This window comes from Salarias fasciatus, chromosome 18 (genome assembly GCF_902148845.1).
Source record: "Salarias fasciatus chromosome 18, fSalaFa1.1, whole genome shotgun sequence".
Classification (NCBI taxonomy): Eukaryota; Metazoa; Chordata; class Actinopteri; order Blenniiformes; family Blenniidae; genus Salarias; species Salarias fasciatus.
In genome coordinates this window covers 1,289,076-1,300,147 of record NC_043762.1, presented here as the reverse complement: position 1 = coordinate 1,300,147, position 11,072 = coordinate 1,289,076, and the positions used below count along the sequence as shown (strand labels likewise).

Below are 11,072 nucleotides of genomic sequence, written 5' to 3'. Positions count from 1 at the left end.
GGCCATGTCTAAGCCATTACAGCAAGCTTTGGGGTTAGGGAAGGTTGACGCTACCCAGGCCTCTATTGCGGTCATGCCACAGCGAACCACCTCTGAGATTGTTGCTTCTCAACAGGCTGACCCAGCGATACAAGAACTACTGGAGTTCTGGAGGAAGAAGCAGCGTCCCAGTCGCGAGGTGCGGGCACGGTTGTCCCCACCCACACTTGTTCTTCTGCGGCAATGGGACCGTCTTGTTGAGAGGGATGGTGTCTTGTACCGTAAGGTGTTTCGGTCGGAGGGTGCGGAGACCGTAATGCAGCTGCTGTTGCCTAGTGCCTGGACCAGTGAGGTTTTGAATCTAGCCCACCAAGAGCATGGGCACCAGGGGGTGGAGCGAACGTTGGCACTCCTCCGGTCCCGATGTTATTGGCCGGGCATGTCCTCTGATGTTGCACAATGGTGTCACACATGTGAGAGATGTCAAGTGGCCAAAGATGCCCATCCAAGGGTGCATGGCTTCATGGGTCATCTGTTGGCTTCACACCCCAATGAAATTCTGGCCATGGACTATACCTCTTTAGAGCCTGCCCAGAGTGGCGTAGAAAATGTTTTAGTCCTGACGGATGTTTTCAGTAAGTACACCGTTGCTGTGCCAACTCGAGATCAGAGAGCTGCCACGGTGGCCAAGGTTCAAGTGTTAGAATGGTTTTACAAGTTTGGTGTTCCTGCTCGTTTACATTCTGACCAGGGCCGTAATTTTGAGAGTTCTCTCCTGCAGCACTTGTGTAGCTTGTATGGCATTGTAAAATCCCGCACTACCCCATACCATCCACAAGGGAATGGTCAGTGTGAGCGATTTAACAGGACACTCCATGACTTGTTACGAACACTGCCAGTGTCCCGAAAACGGGATTGGCCTGTGTGTCTGCCCCATGTCCTTTACTGCTACAACACAACTCCCCATCAGTCTACAGGAGAGACCCCCTTTTTCTTAATGTTTGGCCAGGAACCGAGACTGCCACTAGATTTCTTGCTTGGTAGAGTTGAGAGTCCAGTCGGTGGGTCCGTTCATGAATGGGTTCAAGAGCATCAAGCCCGCCTTCAAGTGGCAATTGAAGGTGCAAGGGAGCGTTTAGAACAGGCTGCTGCCCGCCGTAAGAGGGGTCATGATCAGCATGTGCGGGACCTTCCACTGAGGGAAGGACAGCTGGTGTTTTTATGGGACTTCAGTGCAAGGGGGCCTCATAAGACCCGAGATCGCTGGAGCTCTGTGAGGTATCAAGTACTGAGGGCACCAAGGGAAGGTGGCTCAGTGTACACTATTGCACCAGTGGATGACAACACCAAGGTCAAACAGGTCCACCGCACTATGCTGAAGGCTGTCCTTGGAGTGGACCCGCTTGGTTGTCCCCCTCCCCATGAATCACCACCAGCAGAAAAGGCCCCTCCTGACGAGGGTTTGTTTGAGTATGACCTGCTTGTTCTCAGCCAGCCACCTGCATTGGCAACTTCTGCCTGGCCCCCTTCCACCATGGCCACTGCCCCATTTCCAGGTCCATCCTTACACCAACTTCCTCCTCGGTCTGACCCTGTGATGACTCCGTCTCCGGGAGCTTTGACATCATCAGCTCCCTCTTTGGCCAGCTGTCCTTCAAGTCAGGTGACCCTGCGCCGAAGCACATGGCAAACGGCTGGCCAGCACTCAAATGTACATAACCTTCCGCGGTCAGTTGTAGATGTTCGGGCTGCTAATCCTGCAGCCTCAGGCGCCAATGCCATAACTGCTCTGTTCAGACCCTGGAACTAGCTTGTCGTGCGAATTTGTTGATCGTCGGGACGACGATCCAAGGAGGAGGGGCAGAATGTAGCAGCATAGAGGTGTCTGCTCTATGTGCTGCATGCAGGCCAGTGCTGATTGGCTGCTGATGAGCTGGCCCAGTATAAAGCCGAGCTCCTCCCTCCAATCTTTATTTGCGCCCCTGTGGCTGACGTGTCATTTCTGGGTCAGAGGTCGCTGACTGACAGGGTGCTGCTTGTGTGGCTTTGGGTACTGCTCCATTGTTTGGCCGTGGTGAGGTGCTGCTGGCTGGAGTCCTCACGCCCTCCCTTAGTGTTTGTGTTCTCCCCGCTGTGAAAGGTGCTCCGGTGATCTGTTCTGAGGCCATTCCTGCCTCGTCTCCAGTGTGCCTCGTCTCCAGTGTGCCTCGTCTCCCAGCCTGCTGGTCGGGAGCCACTCATCCCAAGCTCCTCTGTATCACGGCAGCAGCCGTGAGGCTACTGTGGGCCAGCGGCTCCTTTATTTACTGGGTGGAACGAACCTCCAGTTTGGAGCGTTGGCTGGGACAGCTGGCTGGGCACACTCTTCATTTGGGGGTTGTCCCCCCCCCCCAGCATGAACAAATGAGTGAATATGTGTGTGTGTGTGTGTGTGTATGTGTGTGTGTGTGTGTAAAGGTGCGGGTTGCATTTTATTGTATCAGCAGTGTGTTTATTTCTATTTTTTTTGTTAATTGGGTTTGTTTCACTTGTCAACCCGTAAGTGTTTTATTTTCCTTCCCCCTTCAGCGGCTGGAGGTCGGTGGTGGCGAGCTGGTGCCTGGAAGGTGGCATCCTTTGTTGTTTGCCATGTGCGGTGGTGGTTTGCTTCACTGGGTGTGGTTTGATTTTCTTTACTTTTGTTTAATGGATCGCTCCTCTCCGCATTCATTAGCTTATGCCCATCCACTAGGCCTCAGCCGAGAGTAAATCCCTCCCCCCTTCTTCCCTGGGTTCGGTGTGAGTTTTAAAGTGTTGTGCGATGTACTTTTAAACATTCATGTTTGAATAAAAATCGTATTTTTTTTTTTAGTTGGAACCACGTCTCTGTCGTCGGTGGGCAACGAACCTGTGTGCCTTCAGTATTCAATTCCCTGGGTGAAAGTCCCAGGGTGGCGTTGTCGGGTCGTAACCATTGATACTTCTCCTCCCACCCTAACTGAACCAGTATTATTCCTCGCCACGCCACACAGCCTTGACTCAGGTGGTAAAACAGCTCTTCATCCAGTCTTCAGGGGCCAGTTGTTCAAAGGTTATCTGAGATTTATTAGATTGGATCAAATCTTGAAAATTGGCTGTTCAAAGGGAAGGAAGGAATCCAATCCTCATTTCAATCGGATCTCACCTTCAGTTTGGTAAATGGACGACACTTATGGTGCTTTTTCATCTGCATTAGCAGAGACCAAAGCGCTTTATACTGTATTATCACATTCACCCATTCACACACCGGTGGAGGCGGCTGCCATGGAAGGCACTCAGTCCACCCACTGGGGACAATTCAGAGTTCAGTGTCTTGCCCAAGGACACTTTGACATGCAGACAGGGGGAGACGGGAATCGAACTAACAACCTCCCGGTCATCGGACGACTGCTCTCCCCACTGAACCACAGCTGCCCCGAAAGTTTGGGTTGTTCAAATCATTTCAGTAGGATCTGGATAATTTTGATAAAAAAAGTAAAAAATACAGGATTATCCTGAGCCCAACAGGGAGGAGGATGTCAGGGTGGATTTCAGGAAGAAAATGTCACAAAACTTTAAAATTTGGCCACAAAATCTATTTGTATCATTAAGTGTTTATGCTTTCATTTATATTTTGGTCTTGATTTGTTCAGCTGTTCCAGTGGTGAAGTAGATAAAAACACACAGGCTGTAAATGAAGCCTTTCAGTAGAGTCCAGTAAAAATTAGATAACATTAAAAATAATCTTGTCTTCATGAAATAAACCCCCAAACAGGCAACAAACCCTTTAAGAAAGGTGAAAACACAGACGTGTCTGTGGACATTACTGGAGGAGAGAACTCTGGAGCTCTGCAGGGATTCAAGGTGCTGTTGGGGATGGAGAGCCTCCGACTGCAGAGGGAAGTGATCCAGCTCCTCCTGATGCAGAGGGAACTTTGATTCTGGGTCTCAGCCCTGTTACTGAAGAACAACCTGGACCCTCTCTGGTAGAACCAGCAGTCTGGAGCTCAGAAGAGGCTGGAAGCTTCTTGGACCAGGAATAATGACACTTCTGAATGACTCCTTAAAGGAGGAAGTGAAAGAGCAGAAGCTCAGATCCTCCTGCAGAGGAACAAATCCAGCTGGACAAACTGCAGCAAACCAGGGAGAACATCTCCTCTGCCTCCTGAAAGCAGGGCTGGAACATGCTGAAGAACCCTGAACGTTCTTTACTCTGATAACTGTTGGACATTTAAGCTCTTTTTCTTTCTTTTTCAGAACATCCACAATGTATTTGTTTCTGTACATCAGTTATTTGTTGAGGCTCAGTATTGTGATCATAAAAGAAATGATCAGTAGAAGTGGATGTTTCAGTTACTGCAGTGTTTGTCTCAGAGTGAAAACTCTTAAAGTGAGCCCATGCTGGCTCTTCTACCTGTTGTTCTTCACATTGCTGCTCGTCCACATTGTGATCTGTTCCCTTCAGAGAACTGCTGATCTGGATTTGGTAATCTGGAGAACTGTGAGTCTGGATCAGGGAGATCCAATCCAATGTTGCTCTGAGCAACCAGCATAAAAGTAAGATTTATTACCTGATCCTGGGTTGGAAAAGAGATGATTTCAAAATCTGGATCATTTCAATCGAGATGAAATGTTTTAAACAACTGGCTCTGAGAAAAGGGCAAATTCTGTTTCCTGCTTCCTGAAGAAGAGAAGCATCAGACATCTCCTGGATGTGTCCCTGCATTCAGACTCATTCTTTACATGACAAGGATCTGTTTTTATTTAAATGTATTGATGAATGAGTGACCTTGAATTTAAATGTGAAAGTGTTGGAACTGAAATGACACAGAATACTGTTCCAAGAAATTCCACTGGAGGGCGCTGTTCTAAAGGACGTTCGTTTTGATGTGAACCTCCTCAGTGAGCAGCTGTCAGGTTTTTGTAGAGAGGTTGTGTGTTTCCTGTCACTGTGGGCCTCACAGCACAGTAGTACACAGCAGAGTCAGACACTGCAGCAGAGGAGATGATCAGATGGATTTGTTTCTCTGTCACCTTGATCTCCAGTCCTGGAACTGGATTTTTATACAATGCTCCTGATTCTGAGTGAGAGATGAGAAACTGTGGAGGTTTTCCTGGATATTGTCGATACCAGAAGAAGTAATCTCCAAGTTGTAGTTTTTGGTACTCATAGACCAGAGAAACGTTGCTGCCTGACAAACTGAGCTCTTCATTCTTGATTGGTTTGAGGTCTTCACAGATGATGTCTGCAGGGAAACAAAGACAAAGGAATCTTAAAGTTAGTGAGCAGCTTTGTATTTTCTCTGCTTTCTTGTGTAACATTGAAACATCAGTGAATAAATGATGAGATGTGAATCCAGCTGTCAGTGAACAGAAGAGGAAGAGATGAATTGTAGACTTACCAGTGAATGTATGGAGGAGCAGCAGTGACACTAAAAGCATCATGTTCAACTAAAAGTGCTCAGTGATCCTCAGAGTGAACTTTGTAAAGTGTGTGTGGTTTCTCATGGTGACAGCCAGGTTTCTCTGTTTGGACAGGAAGTCCCTCCTCCTCATCATGTCACAGTGACAGATGTGAGAGCAGCAGGTTGGATCTTCATCTACCAGCACTGTCCTCAAACACACCAATGTGAACGTTTCCCTCTCTTCACCTTTTCAGAAACATCTCAGCTCCTCCCTCAATGTCTGATTGTCTCAGTATTTTAACGATTTGCAAACTTTAAAAGTTTTCCCTTCATTAAAAGTGCCCCAATGTTTACTGAATGTGGAGTGAAAGGAAAAAATGTTCAGTGAAGCTTTTGATAGTTTCAAACAGCCCAGAAAGAAAAGTCCAGGCTGGGATGATAAAACATGGTGGAGGTATCATCATGCTATGAGGCTGCTTTTCCATCTCTCCTGCTGGAAACACTGACTGCACCTAAAGAATGATGAGATCAAATCACATGAGTCAAGTCAAACCTCCTCTGCAGTCAGGAGGGAGACACTGGACTGAAACCTTTATTGCTGGTTTAATTTATCATTGTTGTACCAGGAGGTGGACTCTAATATTGTTGGTCTCTGAAAGAAGCAGCAGGAGAAGAACTTCATCTTTGGGCCGTCTGGTCTCTGTTTGACCAAAGCAGGAGTCTGGTCTGCATTGCCGGCAGTAAGTCAGACCTGTTCCCGGTGCATGATGGACTCCAGCAGAGCTGCCCTTTGTCACCGGTTCTGTTCAGAGTTTTTCTGGACAGCGTCTGCAGTCATGTGGTCATTGTATTGGTCCATCGTGGTGAAGAGGGAGCTGAGCCACAAAGTGAAGCCCTACAGATACAAGCAGCTGAAAGCTTCCTGTGTGGGGTGGATGGATGCTCCCTCGGAGACCGGGTGAGAAGCTCAGTCACCAGGGAGGAGCTCGGCATAGAGCCACTACTCCTCCACATCAAGAGGAGTCAGCTGAGGTGGCTCGGGATCTGTTTAGGACGCCTCCTGGACGCCTCCCTGGGGAGGTGGTCTGGACATGTCCTGGCAGGAGGAGGCTCTGGACACACACTGTCTCGACTGGCCTGGGAATGCTTTGGGATCCTCCTGGAAGAGCTGGAAGAAGTGTCTGAGGACAGGGAACATGATGCTCCCTCCACCATCCTCCACATTCTAATGATCCTCTTCTGTTGGCCTGTTGTGTCTCTGAACCAGCTGTGAAACAGGCTTCATGTCAGCAGTTAAAAGGTTTCAGTGTTTTCATTGTTCAGAGTGATTCAACACCATGAACCAGTTATTATTGGTTTGGCTCAAAGTTTGAAAATGCAAAATAATAAAGTGTATTTGGAAAAGGAGTTTTGTGACATTGTAGTCCAACATTGCAGACATTTGTGGCTCTCTCTTATGAGAACATTGAATCTGGTATTTATTTTGTGTGTTATGAAGTAAAACTCCATGTCATTGTAAATGTGATTGCTCGTCGGGACTCAGATGATGCTTAAAATTAAATTCATGACTATTTAATCCAGGAAACTTCCAAAAGATTGACCTGTTTTTGTTTTTCTCCACTGTTTCTTATGAGTGAATCTAAACTCCATGCAGCAGAACAAACCACAGCAGTGACATGGAGTGGGGCGCCCTCTAGTGGAGGATTGTGTTGTCTTTGCTCCAGAGGTTTTCGTCCACAGTTGAGCTGTTTCCTGTCACTGTGGGCTGCAGAGCACAGTAGTACACAGCAGAGTCAGACAGCTCAAGCTTCTGGATCGTCAGAGGAACTGATCTCAAGCTGGAATCCAGTGTGGATGAATATTTTTCTTCATCCTCTGTTTTCCCCTCACCGACTTTAAAGCGACTCAGGATGAATTTGGGGCTTTTGTTTCCTTCCTGTTTGTACCAGAAGAGATACTCATTTGAACCATAACTGATGTTATAGAGACAGTCCAGTGTTACTGAGTGTCCTTCATCAGCAGTCACTTCTCCTCTTGGTTGCAGCACGTTGTCTTTTTGAGCTCTGCATCCTGTAAAACACCAACAAACAGTGTGAGTGTGCTGCTAGAGAATCATGTCCATGTTGGGTTGATGTGAGAGAAACAGAGTTGTGTTCATACCAAGGCTCATAGCAGCCAGCAGCACTGAGATGAACAGAGGCCTCATATCTGCAGTGATGAGTAACTGTGAGCTCCAGCAAGTAGAAAGAAGGCTGTGATCTCTCTGTTTAGTCTTCATCAGCACTCAGCTGGTGGATGAGGAGGAGGAGCCTGATCACAGTGACAAGGAAGTCATTCAGTCATGAGATGGATGACGGAGAATCTTAGTTTGACCGAAACTACAGAAATGTAGAGAGTAATCTTTTAAGAAGTTACTGATGGTGACTAAAAGGTTTATTTAATCTGAACTCTGAACTAAATCCACTGAGCCAAGCTGCCTGCTGGATCGACCCTACAGAAAAACGCGATTATGCGATCGCATGAATTCATGCATACATCACCCTTTTGCCTCTGATTATGCGGGGGCCACATATTTTCCAAAAGGGCGCATAATCCCGATCAGGTGGACCACCTCAACTACTGTCTCTCCACCATGTCAGTCAATCTGTCCTTACATAAAGACGTCCAGCATGCTGCACCTGGTGAGCTCTGCTGGCTGCACACATGAGTATTGATTTATTCTGTGAGCTCCACTTTTGAGTCTGACTTGGTGAAAATCTTTAGGAAGGTCTGCGACGGAACATTTGAGCGATGCTGAGACCTGTAAGCAGTGACGTGCACGCACAGGTAGGCAGTGTGAGCTCGAGCACGCTCGCTCCCGACATCTGGAGGGTGTTTTCTCTGGAGGGGCAGGAGGATGGTCTGGAGCGTGTTCACCATTCTGAAAGGCACCGACAGTCGCTGGACTCTTAGTTCTGGGAAAATTGTCCATGAAACCTTTAAAGGGGACATATTATGCTATTTTTCAGTCACATCATATCGGTCTCAGAAGCCCAAAAACATGATATTTAAGTTTGTTCGCCTCAAATTCATCCTTTGTTCGGAGTTTCAGCGGTCTAAAAAGTCACTCTGAGGAGCCCTCCTCAGAACAGGCTGGTTCTGAGCCTGCTTCCTGGTATGCACATGAACGCATCTGTCCACGCCCACTCAGACACACACACACACACACACACACACACACACACACACACACACACACACACATACACACACACACACACACACACACACACACACACACACACACACACACACACACACATACACACACATACACACACACACACACACACACACACACACACACACACACACACACACACACGGTGGGGGCACAGTCAGGGGGAGGAGTTAAATCTGCTTATTTCAGAATAAGTGGACCCAACTCAAACTCGACTGTTTCAGCTTCAGTTTCTTTTTCAAAAAACGTGGCGTAGCAAGACAGGGAGGAAACTAACAATTTTCAAATTTGAGCGTCATAATGAGGCTCCGGCAACACACTATTATAAGAAACTCTCCACAAAGTGAACAAAGCATAATATGTCCCCTTCAGTATAAAAGGAACCAAAGTCAAAGCTGAGGATTGCATTACAATGAAGACAAAGGTATCATTGACATCGTCCTGACCCAACAGGCCACACAGCTTCTGGTTCAGGCTCTCGTGGTGTCACGCATTGACTACTGCAACTCTCTTCTGGAGGGTCTCCCTGCAGGTCCAGTCAAACCTCTACAGAGGACCCAGAATGCAGCAGGTCTGGTCTTCAACCAGCCCACAGAGCTCATGTCCTCCTCTGTTCATCTCCCTTCACTGGCTTCCAGTTGCAGCCAGGATCAAATTCAAATCTCTCCTCCTGGCTTACAAAACGCTTACAAGAACGGCTCCGGCCGACCTGGACTCCCTGATCCAGGTCTGCTCTCCTTCACGCCCTCTTCGCTCTGCATGTGAGAGACGTCTGGAGCTTCCAGTCCAGCTCGGCTCTGAACCTCCAGCCAGACTCTTCTCCTCTGTTGTTCCCAAATGGTGGAACGAACTTCCTAACTCGGTGCGTTCCGCCGAGTCTCTTTCTACTTTCAAGAGACAGTTGAAGACTCAATTGTTCAGAGAACACCTAGGGTCTTAATCCGACCCCATGTTCAGGGAAGAATAGATCAGGTGTTCTGAAACCAGCACTTATGGACCACTGACTAAGTTGACACACACACACACAAAAAAAAGGGGGGGTAGTGACTCCTCTTCTGCAACTTGATGGCAGCTCCCTTGACCAATCACACTTGAAGCAACTGAAGCATTTACCAATGGTTTCTTTCTTTCTTATGTCTGTATTCTTTCTTGTGTTGTACGTCGCTTTGGACAAAAGCGTCTGCTGAATGAAATTGTAGAATTGTAGAATCATTGAACAGTTCTGTATTTTCTTGGTCTTGTAACTGTAAAAATTGCAGCAGCTTCGAATAAACAGGTCGATATGAAAACTGTGAATACTGAATAAAACTGGAAAGTAATTCCAGATTAAAATGTAACATTCTGTCATGTGAAAACACTAAACCCATGATTTTTCTAATTCCTCAGTGATCTTCAAATTAATTTTTGTGCAATAAATGAAGGTTTCTGCTGGTATTTTAGTTCCTCAGTCAATATATTGTTTAGTGAGAAGAAAATTGTTCAGTGAAGCTGTTGTCGGTTGAGTCCCTCTAGTGGATGTAGAGGAGGATTGTGTTGTCTTTGCTCCAAAGCTTTTCGTCCACAGTTGAGCTGTTTCCTGTCACTGTGGGCTGCAGAGCACAGTAGTACACAGCAGAGTCAGACAGCTCAAGCTTCTGGATCTTCAGAGGAACTGATTTGTCTTTGAGCTCAGCACCAAATCTGTCTTTGGGGAAATCTTCTGCATTATAGACTTTCTTGGAAACAAGTTTCAAAATGTACTCTGGATAACTGTTCACTGATTGTTTGTACCAGAACAAAGTCGGAACTGTGGAGGAGGTTTCAAAAGTACAATTCAGTGTAACTGAGTCTCCTTCAGCAGCAGGAACATCTCCTGATGGCTGCATCACTTTGTCTTCTCCTTTACACTCTGGAGAAGAAGAGAACATGCAGAGAAGAGAGGAATCAATACAGATGATTGACTGAAGGAGAACAATTAGTATTGAAGAGTTTTCAATAAATGTCCAACATGAATGATTTTTTTCTCAAGGTAACAACATCAGCATAAATGCTGGAGTGTGATTTAGTGGATCCTGAACATTCAAAGTTCTTCATGTAGAGCTCAGTGATGTGTTCAAGTGTTTGAAGAGGAAACATGTAGAGTTTTGTATCTTACCAAAGAAAAGAGCAGCAAGAAGAATCCACAGCCAATGTTCCATGTGTCCAACAAGGTTTCAGTCACCAGGAGAAAGTAGCTGATGTTCAGCACTCAGTGTGACAATAGTTGTCTTCACAGCAGCTCTTCTTATTGACACAATGGTTGAACACAGTGCAGAAGTAGAGCAGCAGCTGCTGGATCATGTGGCCCTCTAGTGGAGCTCCAAAGTTGACTTGAACAGTGTGAAAAAAGTCTTCCAGCAGCTTGTCAGAGAGTCACTGACAGACTTTCAGCAGCTCTTTCACTCATTCAGAGGAGGGAACCTCAGAGGGGTTTAATGACTGGAGTCCAGACA

General features: G+C 46.8%; 1 protein-coding gene across 1 annotated transcript; it reads right to left on the bottom strand.

Moving 5' to 3' along the window:
• Positions 1–7,020: 7,020 nt before the first annotated feature.
• On the bottom strand, positions 7,021–10,803 carry LOC115405366 (uncharacterized). Its single transcript, XM_030114931.1, has 5 exons — positions 10,736–10,803; positions 10,185–10,489; positions 7,542–7,605; positions 7,086–7,451; positions 7,021–7,025 (listed from the first exon to the last, which is right to left on the bottom strand). The coding sequence occupies exons 1-5, from the start codon at positions 10,776–10,778 to the stop codon at positions 7,021–7,023; spliced, it is 783 nt and encodes a 260-aa protein (XP_029970791.1). The 5' UTR covers positions 10,779–10,803.
• Positions 10,804–11,072: the final 269 nt, after the last annotated feature.

Excerpts from the sequence above, each read along its gene's own strand:
- LOC115405366 (XM_030114931.1), bottom strand. The coding sequence starts at position 10,778 with ATGGAACATTGGCTGTGGATTCTTCTTGCTGCTCTTTTCTTTG. Across the intron at positions 10,490-10,735 it reads TCTTGCTGCTCTTTTCTTTG|AGTGTAAAGGAGAAGACAAA; the intron begins GTAAGATACAAA and ends CTTCTTCTCCAG. Across the intron at positions 7,452-7,541 it reads GCTGGCTGCTATGAGCCTTG|GATGCAGAGCTCAAAAAGAC; the intron begins GTATGAACACAA and ends GGTGTTTTACAG.